Source organism: Nansenia antarctica (genome assembly GCF_963989245.1).
Source record: "Nansenia antarctica genome assembly, chromosome: 8".
NCBI classification, from domain to species: Eukaryota; Metazoa; Chordata; class Actinopteri; order Argentiniformes; family Microstomatidae; genus Nansenia; species Nansenia antarctica.
Genome location: NC_137678.1, coordinates 42,337,993 through 42,361,439, shown reverse-complemented (window position 1 = coordinate 42,361,439; position 23,447 = coordinate 42,337,993). Strand labels below are relative to the sequence as shown.

Sequence of the window (23,447 nt, the reverse complement as noted above, 5' to 3'; positions counted from 1 at the left end):
AAGTATGTACGCACATCTAGCCCACCCCCTCCTCCTCCTCCTCCTCCTCCTCCTCCTCCTCCCTTCCTTCAACCCCCCCCAGCCAAACCCTCCTCCATCCACATCCATTGCTCTTCCGGCTGCCAGCTTGGTTGGTACATCCGCCTCAGCGCTCCACCATTATACCACAGTAGAGGGGACGCGGGCCACTCTGAGGCGGTTATTAGTCTGATTTCATCCGAGACTAGAGAGTCACTGCTAGGCTCTAATGGGCTGCCCATGCTCTGTCATTAAGTCCCTTGTTTAAGTGATAGGCCAATTAGTTCGGGGTAGAGAGGAGGGAGAGACTGGCCTGTTAGCAGTAGTGGATGCGTGTCATTCCTATCATGACCCCGCCACTGTTTCTCCTCCTCCTCGTCCTCCTCCTCCTCCTCCTCCTCCTCATCTAAATGACACTGGTCTTTTTGTGTTTCCTTTCGAAAAGAAGCATCGTAAAGTAAAGCAATTTTAATAAAAAATACAAATATCTTTGGAGATAAAGATAGATTAGAAGTAGTCTAATCCGTTATCTGACCCGTGTGTCCGCCACGGCGAGCAAGGAGGCCGACGTGATTCTCTAGTTCTCCGTGCCGGGGCTTGTAGTGGCGCTCCCTTAGCTCCAGGGATGAATAGCCTCTGCCTCTCGGTGGAAATATAGGTTCTCACATTGTGTCTGATTGCTCATGTCTGCCCTGCGTATGGCCTTACTCTGTTAAACTGGACATAAATCCACACTGCCGCGACCTTCTCATCAGCCAGCCCCAGTTACCCCCCTCCCGCCTCCCACCACCCTCCCCACCCCATTGCTTCAGGACTGGGCTGGCATGAGATGCTGCTGTGGTCGTGGTCCTGGGGATAGGGGGGTTAGATCTGAGGGGGGGGGAGGGTGGTAGAGGGGTGGGCGGAGGAGAAGGAGAGATGAGACTCCATCCAGCAAAGCCGTTAGCCACAGATCAGCCTTTGGGGACAGGTAATCGATGGGGCTGTCGTCCGGCCTCATCATCCAGCCCAGCGCTGGCCCAATTTCCCCCCTGATGAGCTGGAGGCCACAGTCTAGGGAGACTCCAGGGAGGGCCGGAGTGCAGGGGAGCAGCGGAGAGCAGGGTAGGGTGACAGGGCAGGGGAAGGTCACTGCTGATAAGGGGAGTCTCCGGTCCTAGCCTGCCTCCAGACTGGTGCCCTGCCAGGGGAAGAGTGACACCAATTGGGCTCTGCTGTGCTCTGCTACTGCAGCCGGGCTCCGGTGCCGTGTCACGAGCTGTGGTCATTAGAGAAGAGGGCCAATGGAGGACTCAGTTGTCACTGCGCGTGATTGGTGTTGATTACTGGGTTAGCTCGGAGCTAACTATAGAAACCAAACCACCACCACCACCACCACCACATCACAATTCCATCGACTACATATAAACACAAAATGACAGGTTATGTTTTAAATTAGCACACCTCTCGGACACAGCAAACCCCCGAACAGTCTGTGCTTAAAAAAATAAATAAAAATAAAACACACACACACAATCTTTTTGTATTTTTCCGATCGTCCACAATCTATGTGAGAAAAAAAAAAAAAAAATTTTTTACAACTTGCCGGTACAACAATTAAGCCTCAATGTCAGAGAGCCAGCTGTCTCCTGAACCTCGCTGCATCCCAACAGTAATTAGTGGCGGCGCTGCGGAGGCTCGTTGACAATCTCCCCGTTCCTTCATTTGAGAGGGAAGTGACTACTCTAGTTAACACAAGCCTCCGAGGCAAATAGCTGGCATTGCAATACATCTTTTAAGTGTGCGGCTGCGGAGGCCCTTTTCTCTCTCCCCCCCTCCTACAACAAGAGGTCTCCAAAGACCCATTATTCATAGTCACCTCTAACTAAAGGAAGGAAGAAAGATGGAAGGTGGAGAGAGGCGGGGGAGGGGGGGGGGGGGGGTGAGGGAAGGACAGGGAAGACAGAAAGACTGAAGAGAAAAAGAGGCAGAGATCCGTCGTAAGTTGAGTTCACACACACACTCCTACATTCACGAGGCGTAAATCTCGGGGTGATATGATTCTCGAGGGTGAGACGGAGGCAAACGATAATTGCCCCTGCGTGGAGACGCCGCGTTAAAAGGACACAGAGTGGATCATCAAGTTAATATGTTGATAAATACAGACTCCTCAGAGAGGGTTTGCGTGGGTAGCTGTGTGCGTATAGGGCATTGTGGGTACCCGACAATCATGAGGAAGTGGAAACCGGAGGGGCAACACAAGGTCATTTATTCGACACGCCTCTGATGGGGCGAGTGTAATATCCTCATCATAATTGGTGCGCAGATGTCACATATGTTGTTGACATTTCACCGAGCAGAAACAATTTGGCTGTGTGAAATAAGTGGAGGACAAGGGTAAGAGCTGTGTGCAGAGAGAGAGAGAGGGAGGGAGAGAGGGAGGGAGGGAGAGAGGGAGGGAGGGAGAGAGGGAGGGAGAGAGGGAGGGAGGGGGAGTGGGAGGGGGGGCAAGCGAGGGAGGGAGGGAGTAAAAAAAAAAAAGAAGGAAAAAAAAGGCTGTAAATAAACAGAGAGGAATCCTATTAGCGGAGAGAGGGGAAAAAGCGAGGGATGAGGTGGAGGGAGAGTGGGAGGGGGCACGGTGTCAGTAAAGACAGACACTAATGGATTCCCGGGAAGAATGTGTCATTTAAACAGGACATTTTTATTGGAGCGAATGACACCATTACGTTAAGCACACCTCTGCTTCTTGTTAATCACTGTGTCAACAACAAGGATAAATGGATATTACTTGTTGATATTTGATCCTCGGTAATGGTGGCCTGCCGGGGCGCCTGACGCCCCACTCTCTGGCGAAAAAAAAGAAAAGTTTCTGGAAAAGAAAGTCTGAAAAAGTTAAAGTCACAGTTTGACAACAGAGGATGCGGTTTTTCTAAACGATGAGAAGGATTTCTATTCTCAGCAGATCCTCCTTTAATGTAATCTTGGATTTATGAGTCTCCGGACAGTTGGCTCAAATGCATTGGCCCTAATTGTACTGTATTTTCACTCAGAACACTTAAGGGAGAGATTTATATGTGCGTCTTCTTAAGTGGGACTAGATGAGGACAACAAACCCGTTCTACCGTTATGTGTGGATGCAGCGAATAAGATCTTTCAAATCCTAGGCTTTAACCGCAGAGGCTCAGTTTACCTCGGCTTTCTCCACCACACATTCACACACGCACGCACACGCACGCACACGCACACGCACACACCAGTTCCTGGCGGCGGGCTCAGTGTAGGACAGCCAGGGAGAAGTCAAACAGAGGCGAGCCTTGCCGCTCCCCCCAGTAAACACAGGCGCCGGCGCTCCCCGACCTTGTCGAACCGGCGCTGTGAGGGAGATAAGCGGCCCTCAGGACAACGTGGCAAGGTAGCGCCTCGCTCTCGCCTCGTTCAACATAATCTCCACTCTGCCGACGTGTGAAAGGTCAAGCGCGACTTTGGCCTGCTGGCTAAAAAAAAAAGGAGGGGGGGTGGAGTGTGTGTATGTGTGTGTGCGTGTGTGTGTGTGTGTGCGTGTATGTGTATGTGTGTGCATGTGTGTGTGTGTGCGTGTGTGTGTGTGTGTGTGCGTGTGTGCGCAGGGGGAAGGGGAGGGGTTTACGTCTGTGGGGTTTATGTAACAGCTCCAGGTGTAGAGTTACCCCCGCGATCTAGGTTGGAGATAACCGTACACAAACACCAATGTAATTGAGTTGAATGTTTTTGGAGGTGAGCTCCTGATCAGCACAAACATGGCCGGGGAGGGGGAGGTGGGGGGGGGGGGGTAGCGGTACCTGGAGAGTTATCTCAATAGTCATTTTAAAAAGCGAAAGTGATATGGCCAGCTAGGGGTTAGCCTACAGCCTACTGCGCTAATGATGAGATGCTTGTTTTTGAGTGTTATATAAACCTCTCTCTCTCTTTCTCTCTCCCCCTCCTTCTTCCCTCCCTTGTTCTTTTTTTTGTGTGCGCAGGTTTTGTGTGGGAGACAAGTTCTTCCTGAAGAACAACATGATCCTGTGCCAGACGGACTACGAGGAGGGGCTGATGAAGGAAGGATACGCACCCCAGGTCCGCTGACCCCCGCAGATGGAGAGATGGAGAGAGAGAGAGAGAGAGAGAGAGGGGGAGGAGAGGAGAGGAGGGGTGGGAGAAAGAGAAAGAGACACTGGAAGGACTGGAGGAGGAGAGCTTGCAATCAGACACCAAAAGCACTAATTTCTTCTCTCCAGCATTTACCCCGCCCCCCCCCCCTCTTCCCCGCCCCCCCCCTTCCCCCACCCACGTGTATATAACCAACCAACCCCTCCAAAGGAACAACTCTGCTGTACATAATAGCCATAGACACAGAGGGCTGTCATTGGGAGGGACCCTGTGAGGTTACAATGGACTACGTACATGTAAAAAAAAAAAAAAAAAGTTTATTTGTTTGTTTGTGTTTTGAAAGATGCTGCCTCTCCCACCCCCCCCCCCCCTGCCAGCAGACACCTTACAGTGACATCCCTTACACACACACACACACACACACACACACACACACACACACCGCCCCCCTAAAAAAAAAAACGGATAACCCCCCCCTTTCCCATATCACAACAATCCCATCCCATTCTTAGTGACAAGACCACGGGAGAGAGAGAGAGAGAGAGAGAGAGAGAAAAAAAACAATCAAGGCGCCAGTAACTGAAAACCAGGGGGAGAGAGAGCCGCCGAATGTGAACATGAGATCTCAGGTTGAAGAGGTGTCTTTTTATCAAATGGCAAATGTCAATTCAACCACAATCCAATGTACCACTTGAGCCATTCTTTGAACGGTTCTCCGGACTCTCTCCTGGGAATCCTGGGAAACTCAGACTGTGATTCCTAAGGACTGGCTTGTAAACTTAAGGGGGCTATTTTTGCGGGAGTCCTCACATTTGTTAAAAAGCTTGCTTTCACAATGGGGGCGCTGATCTACTGGTGAGGGTCTTGGGGTACGGGTGGGTGGGTGGGCGGGTGGGTTGGGGGTGAGAGGTGGTTAGGGGGGTGTTGGGGCGGGTTGGGGGGGGGTTGGTTACTTTTTGTACACTGTATTTATTTGATAAGCTTTCAGTGCATCACCTGTTGTCCCAGGGCATCATTCTTCGACATGCTGATACTTGAATTCAATCACTGTTCTATCACTGTTTTGCTCATCTCAATGTGACGAGAGTAGCCTGGTTTTCAACGTGGCTTTCGGTTTCAGCGCTTCACTGTCAGCCAGCGCCCCAATGCAGTTGCCTTAAGACTTGGTCACATGGTCTGTGTTGTTTCAAAGGGTCATCACCTTTTCTTGTGGGAAGACAAACACCACTTTGTTGTTGTTGACCAAGCTTAACTAAATTAGAGCAACTGGATCAAGTCAGAGCAACTGTGCTTAGCATCAATTTGCAAGGCATATAACAGTTAAAACAGGGTGCAAAGAAACACAAAAAAAATGGAAATTCATTGATTTGTAAATTGTGGTTGTACATAAAAGAAATATTCCTTTTGCTTGCTATTGTATAATGATTTCTTTTTATGTGTCATCCAGCATGAGATGTTTATTTTTAGGACAACGCTTGTAAATACTGTATTGTAATAATTTTAAGCACAAATGTAATACAGTTTTATTGTGTTAACGCTGTGTGTGTGGTGTCTTTCTTTTTCTTTCTTTCTTCCGCCTGTCTGTAGAAAGCATTTGGACTATTTGTCAGACACACTCTCTTCCTCTCCTCCAAGGAAAGTTTACACTTTATACTCTACATAGCCATTTAAGTCTGGGTGTTTACTGAAGCAACTAAGGTTAAGTGTCTAGCTCAAGGGCACAGCATTAGATGCAAACCAGCCACCAGAAACCTCCTGTTCCTTGTCCATTACCCCGACCACTAGACCATGTTGCAGCCTTATGATATATGATTGATCGAAAGTGCAATCATTTTCTCCGGCAGTTTGTTGTCTCTCTGCGCCTTGTAAAATGCCCTTTTATTTTAGTTCTGATAAAAGACGGAGTTCGCTATACCAGAATGAGAAAGAAGAAAAGAAGAAAAAGAAGCTTCATCATCCAGTTTTAAACACTTCAATTATTATCGGAATGAGATATTGACTATGTTTTATTCTTCTTCTGTTAGATTTGAAAGTTCTATCATTACCACAATAGGCTTGGTATACAGATAGATTGATGTTCTATCTCCCTATTGTCATGCTTCAAACATCTAACACAAGAAACCCGTACTTCATTTAAGTCTTCAAGCTCAAGCGAGCACTATCTTCCTGTGTGTTGTTGCTGCTAATTACCTGGATTTCGATTTGGAGTCATTCTGAATATAGAGGTGCAACATTTGGATACAAGTTATTTCTCTAATTAGCGAGGTAGTTCGAAAGTGCCCTGTGAAGTTTTGTCGACAGCGATACTCACATCACATTACAGAGCGTAATATCCAGACCAATTAAGCTAATTGAATTTCCTTATCTGGAGACACAAAGAAACGAGAGAATCTCTTTGATTAGACTCAAGCTGTTGAAAGTCCTTTAGTGGATGGAAACACTCAAAGCAGATGGAGATTACAGACTACTCAAATTAAAGGAAACCATGGGAACCAAAGGGAGAAATTCTTGCTGATGGTAGACAAGTGTCACATGTTATTACGCGTCTCATCCTCCGCGGTGTCGGATGTTAACTCTGATTTATAAACCGGGGAGAGGCGAGAAGTGAGAAACTTGGCCTGTCATTAGAGTGTTTGTTTTCACAGCTATGTGGCACCGTGCTGAAGGCAACATCCACTGTGTGCAACTTTCACATTACGTTAGATTGGAAACAAATCTCGTATCCCAGAGAGAAGAGATTCTGGGGGCGCAGCCAGTAAAGAAATGCTGTCGGAAGTTGTAAGCAAGTCCACACCCCTCAGTATTTTGTTGCTGTAGGCGCCACCTGAATTGCACGCCATGACCCTCCACCTCCACACATGCTATTGTTTACAAACAGATGTGCACGCACCGCACAGAAAGAAAACAGCTACGTGTAGCTGAAGACGTTTTCTATGCCAGCATTTCACAGATGAGCAGTGTGCCTTCAATTATCTATTCTGCAAACATCTGTGGACATCCCCACCTCCATTTGAAGCACTCCTCTCGATTCGGAGCTGCCTCCCATCGGCTCTTTTCGATGTGTGTGCTGTCAGACTCAAATTAATTTAAATGGTCAGATTAGTGAGACTAGATTGAAACCAAAATAATAAAGTCAAAGTAAAGTAATTTCGGTAAAGTTGTGCTAGCATCACATATCATAATTCTGTGTCTATTCTACTATTCTAACAACAGCACTGATAGTAGTCAATAAACTTAAATTGCGCTTAAATTGCGCTTAGGAAACATCAATTCAGTTTAACTGAATGCAACCTATATACAGTTTATGGGTAATCCTATGTAATTACATGCTTATTACCAGGTGAATTGCATTTTCATACAACATACGTACAATAGAATGTGTTACTGTTCATAACTCAAAGGTGTTTTTTCAGCTCTCAGCTACCATTTTACTGCACACAAATGAACACACAGCATGTGTACCATCATCCTGTACCCATCGGGGGCGGCTGTGGCGCAGGAGGTAGAGCCGGCGTCTAATGATAGCAAGGTTGGCAGATCGGCGGTTCGAGCCCCGGCTGGCCACATGTCGAAGTGTCCTTGGGCAAGACGCTGAACCCCAGATTGCTCCCAATGAGCGGGCCGGCGCCTTGCATGGTAGCTTGCCGCCATTGGTGTGTGAATGTGTGTGTGAATGGGTGAATGAGAGGCCGTTGTAAAGCGCTTCGGATAAAGGCGCTATATAAGCGCAGTCCATATCTTGTTTAGTCTTGACGGTAGTCTTGATGATGTATTCTCTCAGTAATTGTTTAACTTTTCCTCCACTCCCACTGATGTTTTTCTTCACTTCAGGCCTGCTTTTAGCTTGACATGCCGTCTATACAGGAGACAGCCAACCCACTGCCACCAACACGCACGCACGCACACTGCGAAATTACTAATCCAAAAGGTCAATTTCTCAGAGTAGGGACCTCATGGTTGACTGAGGGTCAAAGGTCAGGAGCACGCCACAGAGACCAGAGTGTAGAATAGGACATCCAGAACTATGACATCACACCTCTCTGTGAGAACCTCAAATGACAACAGCCTTTACAGTAAGAGAGCAAGACACATTAGCAAGACACATCGCTGCTGAAGAATTGCTGACCATAACAGCTGTTCATGACAACTGCTCACAAGAAGAAGAAGAAGAAGCACAGAGAAGTGACACACACACACACACACACACACACACACACACACACACACACACAATTACACTGTCATGGCATTGTACTGCCTACACCTAGACTTAAAATAATTTAGTTCTGCTAATCGCCCAACCTAGCAGGATAAGCTCTGTTTACACAGAGGCATTTCCGTGACATAACCAGCATTTTACCGCTATTTGTTGTCTGTGTAAACTGAGCTGGGACAGGGGCATACAGCTACATCTTCAACCTGCAACAGACTGTAGTCATGTTACAGGTAAATTGCAGGTAAAAGTGCTGTGTAAATGGAGCAGATTAGAGTTGTAAAGTTACTTGTATTTGCATTGGATTCCACTCCATCTTTTGTATCGCCGCCCACCTTGAGCCCACGGAACTCAATGTCCAACTGTTTAACCTGTGGTACTTTAGCTCCTCTCTAAACTTCAGTGTGGCTCGTCTGTGTCCCCAGTGTTCATTCTGAGAGGATGAGGGTTGTTTTACATAAATGCAGCACGCTCTCCAAAGGGAGGCAGAACTGGAAGGCGAAACTGCAAAACAGTGTTTTATTTAACAGCCTTTTATTACAATATCAGGCTCTCACAGCTCTCAGGGGCGATCCGAGAGATGTGTGCACCCCCCCCCCCCCCCCCCCCCAAAATAAAAAATGAAATAAAATAAAGATGTGAAGAGAAACTAAGAAAACCATCTCAGTCTCGTCCCCAACAGCTACGACGAGCTGACGAAGGAAAACAAGAAGAAAAAAAATACAGTCATTAGGAGCATTTAGAAAAAGCATTAGCTGCCAGCCCGCGTATCGTTAGCGTCTTCACCCTGTGCCGCAGCTGACCCCAAAGTTAGCGCTGGGTGTGCGGTTAGCCTGTCTCTCTCATTCGGCAAACGGCTCCAGGGGCAAAAATAATGATCTTTGCAGACATGCCCATGCTATCTGGACCAGATAACGCTGCTTTAATGACTCTTTATCCTTCGGCCCTTTCGAGGAGATGGGCGCCCTGGCGAATATATTCCCATTGTTGGGTCATTAGCTCTTTATTGCGGGGATAATGGACTTTTGTATTTTTGGTCTGATTTGAGTGTGCTACCCAATGGAGTACACCCCATCCAAGAAGTTAGTCAGCCTTAAGTAATGATGCGCAACGCTCACGTCCCCTATTACTGATCCCATGATCATGGACTGGTAGTGCCAATAAACGGACATGTTTTGCTTAATAAAAATATATTTTTTAAAAAGAACGAAAAGTGAAATGAACATAATTGGATAGATAATGATTGCTGCGCTCCAAGTGGATGTCTCTCTGAAGCTGTTGCCAAGCTCAGAAGGGTAGTTGGGGCTGGGTAATTCTGATAGCCCAGTTTCAAGCCATCAACAGTTTCAAGCTGTTTTGTTTTAAAACGGGGAAAGGTCGTCTGGGGACCATTTGTGGTGGTCAAATTCTTTTGGCCCGATGCTTCACAGAAAACTTGCTCAACAATGAAATGGGTCTCATCAGCTGCGGCTACTAAAACATTGAAATGTTACATTACCACAGGACCAAGCTGCTTTGTGACTGCAGGAAATACCACAACAGATTTGAGGGAATTCATTTGTTATCAGACCAAGCAAGCAAATCAACCAAAAACCATCGTCATACAAAAATAGCTTTTTGGCAATGTTACTAGATTTGTCTTAGTAAAAAATAAGAGTTTATTTCCAATGATTTGCTTTACTTAACCAAGCCAATCCTCATACAGGCTACATCATACTGATGCACAGCAACTTGACACACAGACTTGACAACACAGCCCACCAACTATCGACATTCTACTGTAGATAGCAGAAGATGAACATTTCCCCGGGACACACAATTAGAGCGCCATTGATTGTGTAGCACGTCTCAAACACATGTTAACGCCACTAATCTGAGCCAGTCCACTGATCTGCTATTCAGAGAAGAATGCATTAAGTGTTATCAACAGTGAGGAATCTACTGCGCCGCCTGCCTATCATTATCCTCAATGTGCTCTGGATGCATAGCAAGAGGCAAACGACTCAGGGAGACTGAGGGAGATGGGGCAGGGACCTTTCTGTAGCTCTGGGCCTCTGAACTTCTCCTTTTGATGTAACAGGATGATAACCACTACCAGATGTAGATGGATACATAAATACAACCCCCCCCCCCAACACACACACACACACACACACACAACACTCTCTCTCACACACACACACACACAGACACACACAAAGGACTCAGTGTGCTAGCTAAACCAGGCAATGACAGTGGAACCCACAAACCACCACCCAAGGCACTCGGGAGAATGAGGTCCATGCTAAACCATGCTCGTTTGTGTGTGTGTGTGTGTGTGTGTGTGTGTGTGTGTGTTTTAGGTACGGTTCATACAAGGGTAAATGGTGTTTACTGTAAGTAGTCGCTGTCAGAAACTGGTTAAAGGTTTATTCTATATACCGTATTTTCCGGACTATAAGTCGCGGTTTTTTTCATACTTTGGCTGGTCCTGCGACTTATAGTCAGGTGCGACTTATATATCAATAATTCATAATCTCTGACTGACATGAACTGACATACGGTAATCTCTGACTGACATGAACCAAGGAGTAACTTCCGCTAGCGCCTCATACACGATAGAATAGCCATTATACTTGACAATGTGGACATTAAACACGACATGTGGACATTAAACATGATGTTATGGACCTTATACACAATGTTATGGACTTTATAAACGATATTAAAGTCATTTATTCCTTCCAGAGACTGTTCTATGTTGCTAAGTTACCCCCGTGAGGCTATTTTGCTACTTCCGCTAGCGCCACATACGCGATAGAATAGCCATTATACTCGACAATGTGGACATTAAACACGACAATGTGGACATTAAACATGATATTATGGACCTTATACACGATATTATGAACGTTATACACGATATTAAAGTCATTTATTACCTTTCAGAGGCTGTTCAATGTTGCATTGTTTGTAGGCCGCCCTTCATCCTAACTACTTCCGTTTTTCACCAAGCTATCTTTGTCATGGCCTTATACACGATAAATAGTCGTTACACTCGACAATGTGGACATTAAGCACTATATTATGAACGTTATACACGCTATTATGAACGTTATACACGATATTAAAGTCATTTATTACCTTTCAGAGGCTGTTCCATCCTGTTTGCTTGCTCCCGCGACGCCATTTTGCTAACCTTCGTTAGCAACGCGCTAGCTAGCCCTGGCTTTACACTCGATAATTTAAGTATTTCTAACCTTTCAGAAGAAGTTTTAACGTGAATTATGTCCTTCCTGGGCTTACAAATCCTCTCATGTCTCTTCACAGTGCCAGACTAGAGTCAAGCTCAACAGGGTCTTCTTTCCCCGCTGATTCCGCCAAGCCCGTTCCCTTGAACCATGCGACTTATAGTCCAGTGCGACTTATAGTCCGGAAAATACGGTAGTGTAAAGCAAGCTATATTTAATCATGTTTTCTGGTAGCCTATATTCTGCAGAGTATCTCAAAGGTAATCATTCAATCAGATCAGGGTTGTTGTTGTTTTTTTTACTGTATGACTCTCCTTCAAAAACAGTGGAAGCCGCCATATTAGATTGTGTGAACTGATCGACGCACAAGTCCCACTCAGTCATTTGATCATACTAGTTTTCCCCAAGACTCCCCTGGCCCCCCCACTCCCCATCCTGCTACGAATCAGGACAAAGATGGGTGAGTATAGGTGTGCTTCTGTCCTGGCTCCTACCAGAGTCAGTGTCATGGCGATCAAGGCTTGAGGGGTCTAGAACAGAGGGAGCGGCCCCCCCCCCTTCCCTCTACCCTCTGTGGGTGCCAGCAGCGTGCCGGCCCAGTGTGTTTACGATGCGCTGTTTCCATATGACCTAATCTCAAACAAATTGGAAAGATGATTGTCATCTGCAGGGGGGCAGGAGCTGCATTATTCTCAACAATAACCTTCAGAAAACCTTTCGGGAAAGAGAAAAAATAGAAGAAAAAAAAGAACCGGATTATTCAAAAGGCAATTTTCTCTCTGTTTCCGACCCTACCCTGCTCGTTTGCCAGGGAAGCGTTGTGCAATGAAACATCTTATTTTGTTGGGTGAAATGGCGGAGGAGACTCAAAGGCTCTCTCTCTCTCTCTCTCTCTCTCTCTCTCTCTCTCTCTCTCTCTCTCTCTCTCTCTCTCTCTCTCTCTCTCGATGATAAGAGTAATCAAACAGGGCAGATGGGCGATCTGAGGAGAATTGTGTGTATCAGCATTAAACGAGGGTGCATTTTGTGGGTAAAATACAAAATAAGCAGAATACCCCCTTCCCCTTAATATACTCACACACAAGCATGGACGCAGACGCACACACACACACACACACACACACACACACACACACAGTGTAAACACACCCACCTTGCCACCTGCATAGCTCCTGGAATAGGCCCTGTATCAAGTAGAGGCATCTTGTTCAGAGGTGTCTGTTATCTCAGGCCTGAACAATAAGAGGGAGCACATTGTGTGTTCAACGCAGACAGCCTCCAACAGACCCAGGCAGATGCCACAATGGCCTTGGTTGAACACGTGGTTGGACCGGATTTACGGCAATGGAGGCTTGTGGTGGCAGCAACGGTATTAGGGCTCATTGTAATGCATGGAATGAAATGAGAATTCCGGATTCCGTGAGTGTTTAATACCACTCCTCATTCCGTTCCATGCATTCCAATGAGCCCTTCCTCCGATCTCTACCTCCACCAGCCTCCCCTGGTTATAGGCACACTACTGTATGTTGTCCTGTCGACACACAAAGAACAGACGTTACAGCAGCACACCACACCGGCGCCACACATTCGATACCTTCTCAACCCTCGTAGCTGGAACACACACACACACACTCTATCACACGCGAGCTGTAACCCCTATCATTATCTCACACGGAGCGCCTGACCCCTCTGCCTGTTTGCCAATGAGCGCGTTATTAAAGGAGCTCGTAAGGCGCTAGCAACAACACTGAGATTCCACCCTATGAGTGGGGGACCCTGGCAGTAATTGCGTGGTCGAAGTAGACGGGGAGCGGGGGGGGGTTGGCTTGATCAGGCCGGTGGGCCTGTGTGTGTCCTAATGGGTCCTCTGGAGACACAGAGAGAGGGTCTAGCTAGCTAGCGCGCTCACCCTGCCAATCCACACACTGTCCTTTTGACATAGGGGGGCTTCCTGACAGGGGCTAGAGCTGCGCGCTAATTACCGCTCACACCGTCTCGTCACGGAGCTGACACCCCTTAATACCCACCCAAGCCCCAGCCTGAAAGGCCATGGTGGCCCGTGGAGGCCTTGGACAGGGGCGGTGGGGGCTTTGATTCTGATCCGTCAGACGGACAATACAGAGGAACGGGGGCTTGTGAAGTCGGCGGACAAAATCACCTGCGATTCTCTAGCCTTCTCTATCAGCCTTGACAGTTAGCTCGCGTTAGCTTTGGATTCTGTTGTCGTCGTCACCGCAGTGTTCTTGTTGTTATGACATCTGGTGATAGGCGTGTTGATATTGATCCTCGGGGGAAGGGAGTCGGTGCTGTGCATTAAGGGGACGCAGACAGACATGTCTGGCATGGTGGCTATGACGACGGTCGGAATATGTTGATAGCGCTAACGCTGCTATCTCGCTAACGCAGCCTCAGTATTCCTGTGATTGGGTTTTTCTTTGCTACTTTGTTTGTTTGTTTGTTTGTTTGTTTGTTTTTTTAGTCAGATGTGTTTACATTAGTAATGCCCGTGAAAGACGTCTGTTGCCCGCCTCCGCTGATGACCTCCGACCCCACTCGCATGGTTTGGAAAAGCTCGCCCACATACAGCATTTCCTCGTTTTAAACTGCTGCGGGTCACGTACGTGGGCTGAGAGAGAGAGAGAGAGAGAGAGAGAGAGAGAGAGAGAGAGAGAGAGAGAGACAAAGACAAGAATAGCTAGATAGAGACAGAGAGAGTGAGTGTAAGAGAAAGAGAAAGAGAAAGCAAGTGAAAGAGAGAGGAAGAGGGACAGTCAGGGAGAGTAAGAAAGATGGAATGAGAAAGAGAAAGAGAAAAGAGAGAGCGATAGGATAAGAGAGAGATGGGAAGAGGGAGAAAGAGAAAAGGATAGATAAACAGAGAGCCAGCGAGTGTGTGTGTCTGTGTGTGTGTGAGAGAGAGAGAGAGAGAGAGAGAGAGAGAGAGAGAGAGAGAGAGAGAGAGAGAGAGAGAGAGAGAGAGAGAGAGAGAGAGATTTGAAAGACAGAAAGGGAGGTAGAGGAAAGAAGTGTTTGTATTGTCACTCACTAGCAGAGAATGAAGCACCACTGGTCTGCTTGAACAGAACAGCTTCATCCCCAGAGGGGGCGAGGGCCTGAGGCTCTGTCCCCGGGCCCGGCAGCCTCACACACACCACCAGTGAGCCGGGATAAGTTACCTAGGAATGCCCACAGGGAACTCTAAGAAACCCCAAAACTGTGGTCATGAATTATAGATTTGAACAGAGCACGAGGGGCCCCTACTCATCAATGCTACCACAGTGTGACATCTTTCTGGAGGACGAATCTCAATACTAAGTGATAATAAGGGTCTTTGGGATACCGAATTGGATAATTGGTCAAAATAAGAAACACAAAAAAAAAAAAAAACGCTTCAATCTTTTTTCGTGTAATATGAATTGACATTATAACATTGGTTGATATAATAATAATATTAATAATAATAATAATAATAATAATAATAATATTAATAATAATAATAACTTTATTTGTATAGCGCTTTGTCTGTAAACGTTGCAGCTCAAAGTGCTTTAATCATTATATAATATTAATTTAATGATTTAGTCATTTAAAGGCAATATTAAAAAGATGGGTTTTTAGTCTTGACTTGAACATATTTGCTGAGGTTGCATCCCTAATGTAAACTGGCAGTGCATTCCACAATTTGGGTGCATAAAATGAGAATGCAGCCTCACCAAATCTCTTCTTTTGTACATGTGGTACACAGAGAAAACCAGCGTCAGAAGACCTGAGAGCTCTATTGGGCTGATAATGCTAGCAAAAGGTCTTTCAAATATTCTGGTGCTGATATACACACAGTATGTGTGCGTTTACATTGACCCTTTATTAATACGTTCCATATAATGCCTTGACTCAACCAACCCGTTACATTCTTGCTTGACCTCCTTCCTACCTTGCGTTGTTCCTTCCTTGGCTCAGTACAGTATGGGTTGAGCTGCTCACTCTAACAAACAACTTCCGCCAAGTCAGCAGCCTGCGAGATCCATTACCATTGCTAATAAAGGCTGAAATGGAACATCTGCTGTTGTACTCTATCTCCGCCGATAACAACAATCTGCATGGCTCTCATTGGAAACATTGGCTTTTATTTTAACACTGCTATAGACAATCTCCTAGGACAAACACACACACACACGTGCCCTAAAAGAACCTAATTAAAGGCAAACTCCACCTAGACCTTTATTGGGGGCGGGCGTTTAAGGTTGGGGGGGTCTCTCTCTCTCTTCTCTCTCTTCTCTCTCTCCTCTCTCTCCTCTCTCTCTTCTCTCTCTGTCTCTCTCTCCTCTCTCTCTCTCTCTTCTCTCTCTCTTCTCTCTCTCTTCTCTCTCCTCTCTCTCCTCTCTCCCCCCTCTCTCTCTCCCTCTCTTCCCTATCCTCCCTAAACTTAATCAACCGATGGAGTGGGGAAACAAGAGCCAGTAGATAAAAGTGTTGGGAATGGTAATGATGCCAAGTAATGATTTCCCCAGAGGAAATCTGATCTATTGCCACGGGGGAAGAGATGGAGAAGAAGAAGAAAGACCTGAGGGAGGGAAAGGGAGGTGGGAGAGGGAAGTGGGGAGGAAGACAGAATCCACATCAGCATTTCATAGGAGCACCTAAGCCACGAGAGACGGAGGGAGAGAGTGAGGGAGAGAGGGAGGGAGAGGTAGAGACCAAAATAACGGAGAGAAAGATTTTTTATCACCCTGTGGGTGTCTTCTCTCTCTCTCTCTCTCTCTCTACACAGCGTGGGTATCATGTCAAAAGCCTGTGTACCTCATGGGGATGTGGACTTGGCGCAAGATGAAATTAAACAGCTGAAAGGTATGATTTAACAATGCTCAAAACTCAATAGGAACACGATAAACAGCAAATTAGATGTGTCTGTGTCAGGGAGATGGGAGGGAGGGGGAAAAAATCTCTTCATCGATTCCATCGTCAAAAATTAATCTGCCTCCCTGCGCCCCAGACTATACTGGCAAGGTTGGTGAAGAGTAAAGAAATAAGAGCACTGAATATGACTGAGTTCTCCCTCCTTTCCCTCTCTCTCTCTCTCTCTCCCTCCCTCTCTCACCTTCCTCTGCTCCAAGGCCCTGGTTTCAATCTTCGTGGGGACATTTTAATATGGAACACCTATATGCCGCGGGTAATCGAATTAAAGCACCCATCAATACCTCACCAAAGTTGTGGAATGCATGTAAAAAGGAAAAAACAGGCCCATGGACAAATTGAAGATGAGGGATGTCGGCAATGCTCTTGTCATCTGGTCGTTCTTTTTTATTTTCATAACATTTCTTTAGGAGGGGAAAAAAAGCAGCATCCGCACACTCAAATCTGTGCAAAAATCAATGTTTTAATGCAATAAAACTTTCATTTCGGTACAGATTTGAGTGCGCGGATGATGCTTTTTTTCACTCCATTTGATACTCCAAGTCTGATTACGGATGAGCGGTGGTATTTTCATCATAAAATGTCTTTACAATTAGCTGTTTTTTGGGGAGAGTGGTATCCCGAATTTTGGCAGCTGTGGAGATGTAAGAAGAATCGATTTTTAACTCCTCACCACTTGTAAAAAGTGTTCAGATACTCCTGAAAGAACTTGCAGAAGTTTACCACCAACTGCCTTTGAAAGGAAATGTGATGCTGGCAGCAATATGTTGTGTTTGCTGTGTTCTAGAACGCCAGGTAGAATGACAAGTGCTGTTAAGCTTGTCTTACGTCAGGGGAAGAATGCATTAACCTTCTTAAATCAGTAACTAAGCAACCCATCTCCACTCCTTTTCTTGACTAATGAAAGAGCTTAGAGAAAAGTAGCTCTGTTTCTTTCACATCCCTTTTCATCCCAAATATCCTCTTGTGCAACTAACTGGCTACCAATCAAGGTCCTCTCTCTCTCTCTCTCTCTCTCTCTCTCTCCCTCTCTTCAACTCATACAGACACAGATATCACCCTCCTCCACTCTCCAAACCTCTCTTTTGGCCCGCGCCCCGTCGTGGTCTGTTGCCGTGTGCGTTGCCAAGGAGTTATGGCCCAGTATTTCACAATCTCATTATGGGATGACCCGCTCTGTCCAACGTAAAGCAGGCCGCACCATAGGGACCTCGCCAGAACGCCGGAGAGGGCCGCTTCTTTAATCTGCAGGATGAGGGATCGGGCCGGGTTTAAAGAATTACAGCGACAGGAAGTGGGCGAAGAAATGGATGCGTCATTTAGGCGCGAGGCGGGGCCGGTATGTAAAACGGTGTCGCCCGCCACCGTGCAGGGCTAATGTGTGGTGTGCGCGTGCAAGACCCCCGCTCTCCATCCATCCTTCAGAAACTAGACAGGTAAGCAACCTTTTGGAATTCAAGCAGCAATCTATTTTGCCTACAAATGAGTTTTTCTCGTGCTCGGCCATGCTCAGAAAGTGTGTGGTGTGTGTAGAAGCTATTATCATCGGTCTGTTCAATTATTGATTCTCACCACAGGGTAAGAGCCAGAGTGCACCACATGGAGGCCAAATAAATCTCTGTTTGCACTTTTTTTTAAGCTGTGTGCCTCCATCTTCCCCGCCCCCTCTCTCTCTCTCTCTCTTTTTGACTCTCCCTCTTGTCTAAGATTCCAGGGCTCATTCGCCAGTCTCTCTCTCTCTCTCTCTCTCTCTCTCTCTCTCTCTCTCTCTCTCTCTCTCTCTCTCTCTCTCTCTCTCTCTCTCTCTCTCTCTCTCTCTCTCTCTCTCTCTCTCTCTTTTTTTCTGGGACTCCCCCATTGCAGCGCTGTAGTGGAGTCCCAGCCTTTCACGGGCAGACGTGACATTTTCACAATGTATAAGTAACGTTTCCCTGACAGCCTTTCTCCTCACAACCCCCCCCCCCAACCCAAATGGTATCTGTCAGTGGGCTGGCAACACACCCAGACACTGACTCACTGCCGGTCTGGACTGGACTCGCTAGGGTCAGGTAGGGGGTGTGTCAAAGCCCGTCACCTCCTAGGCCTAGCACCAAGCGTTCAAATGACGACTGAGTAAAAGAAGCATTTCAATTAGCTTTCATCAAAAGTGTCATAAATACTATCCAACATCTTATTAGACAGTTTATTACACATCTATACCAGTGTATCTGGCTCTCATGCCAGTGAATGCTTGTGAAACCATTATATGTGGCATTAAATGTCACTTTCTGTCTGTGTCTGGTGGGGCCCAACGTTGCCAAGCCGACACCACCAAGAAAGCTTGGTACAATACCTCATAAGTTAAAAAACACACTAATGATCTAATATAGAAATAATTTCCCCGGCAAACCTGAATCCCTGTGGAGAACTTTGACCTAGCTGATAAGCGAGATTTTTTATTTCTTTAATAAAAGTGAGCAGATTTATCTATTATTAACTCAGCTACTCATAACAGCCACATTTATGTCTCGCTGAAACAGGGCTGAATGATTTGCAGTTAATTAGCTTGCCTCCAGGTTATTGATTTTCCTTCCAGGAGACGCGCTAACTCCAAACAGGCGGTTTGAATGGCGTGAGCTCTGGCTGGCTCCGCTCACCGCTGCAGCTTGGGAGGCTGGTTCCTCTAGACTTTGCTTCACTAGCTTTAGAACTGTAGGTTAGTTAAGGTTATCCTACAGATGAAGCGCAGTGTTTTTGTCTGTGCAGAGTGGAGCTGTTGTGTCTTTGGTCCAATGTAACCAGGGGTCACATGGTTTTACTGGGGAGCAATGATGTTTTGCTGAGAGGTTCAAGTGATTCTCCCTGGAGTGAGTTTTTAATTAATGCAGGACTGAGAAAATTGGAATTGGAGTCATTGCACACGCACGCAAATGCGCACACACACACACACACACACACACACACACACACACACACACACACACCAGCTCCCCACCTCCACACCTCCACAGATACACACACACAAACACACACACACACACACCAGGGTTTCCGTTAGAAAAATTTGCCGTCGGACATCGTGTCCGTGAAGAATTCGATTTACCGGACAAACGTGATATATTCCGGTCATCATATTAAAATATAATAATTTTTTTTTTTTTCTAAATCATATATTTTTTTTCTCCAAATCTAATATAGCTGTTTGTCGCGGTGATTACTGTTGTGTAGCGGCCTATATATGCCATTTAATGTCTATTTCTCATCCGATACGATTAGATGCGAGCTATATAATATATAATAATATAACATGATTTGACGCATGCGCGCTATGCCATGCGTCAAATCCAGCGCTGAACAGGTCCAGCGCTGAATGGGCGCCTCACTGGGAACTGAACAGACAGCATCGATCAATGAACGGACTCCACATTACGTTAACTGAAGTTTGTTAAATTGTTTGGGATTAATGTGAGTTTTCTATTTTCTCTTTACAGTTTTACCCTTTTTTTTTTTATCAATAAAACAACGTCATTTCTATAAGTCTCGCTGGTTGGGAAGGCATTTCGTTTAGCTCGGGGAGTATGACAATGGGAAGAACATAACTGTTTATTGAGAAACAATTGATAGGCAGTCTGGGATACGTATATAAAGAAATACCACAATGTCTAGATGTATAACATTTTATTGAACAGTAACAGTGCAAGCATGTAGGCTACGGGGAACAGGGATTTTGGTCAGTAGGTCCTTTGTACAGAGGGCGTTTCTCTCCGACAACGCGTTCCCAGGTACCATGGAAGTCATAGGTAGTCCAGCACACTGACAGAGAGACAGACAGACAGACAGACAGACAGACAGACAGACAGTCATCTTACTTCTACCCTTTTGAGTGGAATTACTCCTTTAATTAGCTGTTAGCCATCTCAAAGCCCCCTGAGCTGCTCGTCAACACTGAGAATAGACCACATTATAGAAACCAAAACACCGTTTTTTAAATCCACAGGGAATAACCGAGAGTGTAAGGAAAGGCACACCCAGCGCTGTCAGTGGTGGGGAGACTTGAAGTGGCTTTGCTTGATTTCCATCACAGATTCAAGGATTGAAACACTGATGAAAATAGGGAGTAATAGTGATGGGATTATCTTAGATTATTTTAGATTAGATTAGATTAGATTAGGTGAGATTCAACTTTATTGTCATTGCAGAGTACAAGTACCAGACAACAAAATGCAGTTTAGCATCTAACCAGAAGTGCAAATAGTGATATAAAAACAAACACTTAACTTTCGGGGAAACTGCTAAAATAAAATAAATTAAATAAATTAAAAAAGAAAGCGACTATTAGCACCGCCGAATGACAACAAACGTATGAGTAATGAGTAAAACAATGTCACTTTTATAGTATGTTGTTTAACTTGCCGTTCGGTCGCCATGGCTCTGGTGTGTGTAGCAGCTTCAGCTAGCTGGCTGGAAACTTCTAGGGGTGCGTTCGTAAACACGCTCTGAGAGCGCCGGAGCGCACGCTGGCTTCGATGTCACAGAGCGACCGAGTCGTTCGATTGGACGAGAGGCGTTCCGCGAGTGCTGATCGGATTTCCAGAGCGTGTTTACGAACGCACCCAGCCAGCTTTAGCGAATTGTATTCAAAGGGAATTATTTTCACCGGACAATATGTCCGACGACTTTTCAACTTGTCGGACTTCACCAAATTTTACCGGACAAAGACCGGTAATTGCCGGTTAACGGAAACCCAGACACACACACACACTACTATACTCACACAAAAACATAACACTAAGCACCCACCCCCGTCCAGAGTGAAGTAATCAAGGTAGTTGGTGCTTTCAGGAGTTAAATCATCTCCTTCTATACGGCCGGCTACAGCACAAGGCCCTGTAGTGGAGATATGCCTTACAGGTATGCCCACAGGAGCCGTGAAACATGTTGATGCTGCTGCTCTGCAAATTGGTTATTGGTCTGCTCCTTCATCGGCGTCACAGCTGGCTACAAACCCGTGTGAAAACATAAAGTATGAATCAATACAATGAGATTTGCCAACAACACATGATGAATGTAAGAAAGTAGTTTAAACTCACTTCTCTCTCTAGCCAGCATTTGCCTGCCGTGTGTGTGTGTGTGTGTGTGTGTGTGTGTGTGTGTGTGTGTGTGTGTGTGTGTTGCTTTCCGTACTCCTACACTGATTTGTCTCTGCTCTGTGATACTCTACCTGAGGTAGAATCTCAGACAGCGGCGGTGGTTACAACATTACAGTAATGCTACAGTACCCAACACACTGTATGTTTTTAGCTGTTACAATGCTTTCTCTTGTTCACTTTACATTGAAAAAATTCAAAAGCCAAAAGGTTAAATAATCCATCTCACACTTGACCTCATCTGGCCACAAGTTGGCACTTGGCGCTGCTGTGCCCTGTGAAAGGTCTGATCACAGTGGAGGCAAAGTGTGGCCTGGCGTGGGGGCGGGGTGGAAGAAACTCTGTGACCTCATGTGGGAGTCACCACAGGGCCGGAGGAGTCAGGTGGTCAAACGGTTCGATGCATTCTGATGCTTGGTTTGAACTTCAGCAGATCGTCTTGACCATGTCTACATGCCTAAATGCATTGAGTTGATTGATTGGCTGATTAGATATTTGCGTTAACGAGCAGTTGAACAGGTGTACCTAATGAAGTGTCCGGTGAGTGTATATTCCTTCTTCTAGCACAACGACTGCCAATGGCTCGAGGCAGGGCTGGACTGGGACAAAAATTAGGCCCTGCCATGTGGCTCAGACCGGCCCAACACAATCGGTCCGACACCGCCGATCAACATGCTGGCAGTCTGTTGAATATACCATTTGTAAAAAAAAAACTATAGAGCGGAGTAAGTGACATGGACAGCAAGTATACCAATGCAAGTGTGAACCAGTGTACTCACTCACTGTTGACGTACTCCACGGTGATGAGACATGGCTGCTGTATCTGTAGTAGGCCTAGCCCCCACAGTCGATCCAGAGAACATATCTGTCAGTTTCTGACATGTTGAGGCATCCTCTGCTAGCTTCTTACTTTTTTTCTCCCTAATTTTCTGGGTACCCCCTTTCACTATCTTATCTAAACATGACACTGCACTTGGGTTGTCGGCCGAGGGATCAGAGTGGGGGAGGGGGCCGATGGACAGCAGGGCCTAAGCATGTGATTGGGCCAGCCCATGTGTTAGTATAAATGGGGGCCGCCGCTTGATTCAGCGCTAGTTGATGCCGCGCTATTTTGGGCTAGTTTGGGGTCGGCCGCGCTAGTTTTATATATACAGTATATATAGATGTATTTATTTATTTATTTATTTATTTTTTGGGGGGGGGGGGGGGGCGGCCCGACCGGCCCAAAACTAGCGCGGCCCAAAATAGCGAGGCATTCAGCATAGATTACTTTTTCCTGCAATGACTGGTGGATAGATGATTCACTTACTTAGTCAAATGTATTTGGTGTAAGTCGCTTTTGATAAAGGCGTCTGCTAAATGGCAAAAAATAAGGTAGTAGCTGAAGAGTCATCATTGGTGTGTGGAATGAGATAAGGCGTGATTTTATGTTCTTTGGTATGCCACAGACAGAAACTGCAATACGAAGAGGACATTGTCATAGTATAGTAGGAGGGGGATATCTGGGCTTAGAAGTCACAGGCAGGCTACAGTACCTAATCACAAGAATTTGATTCCAAACCACCTCGGGTACATAGCCAACACCTCCATTCAACGAATTACTGAACAGCGTTTTTGACATACGCAAGGTCCCCGGTTCAATACCCCTATTGAACAACTACAAAGGAGAATGTTCTTTCAAGTGAACAGTTGAACGGGAGTAGATTCACAGACACTCCACGTGAAGTGTCCGCGTCGTAGGATCGGACTGATTGAGTGAGTGATGGCAGAGTGGGTTGTGGAGGACTGTAGAGTATGTCTCATACTCACCACTCATCATGTTCTGTATCTGTCTCCCAA

General features: G+C 46.1%; 1 protein-coding gene across 2 annotated transcripts in view; it reads left to right on the top strand.

Moving 5' to 3' along the window:
* Positions 1 to 4,104, top strand: part of lmo3 (LIM domain only 3) — a gene marked incomplete at both ends in the record, with an annotated part of 33,745 nt that extends 29,641 nt beyond the window's left edge. For both annotated transcript variants that reach the window (XM_080537784.1, XM_080537785.1), the window contains one exon: positions 3,999 to 4,104. In XM_080537784.1, coding sequence (XP_080393910.1) covers positions 3,999 to 4,104 — 106 coding nt within the window. The remainder of the gene's footprint in view (positions 1 to 3,998) is intronic.
* Between the last annotated feature and the right edge of the window lie 19,343 nt (positions 4,105 to 23,447).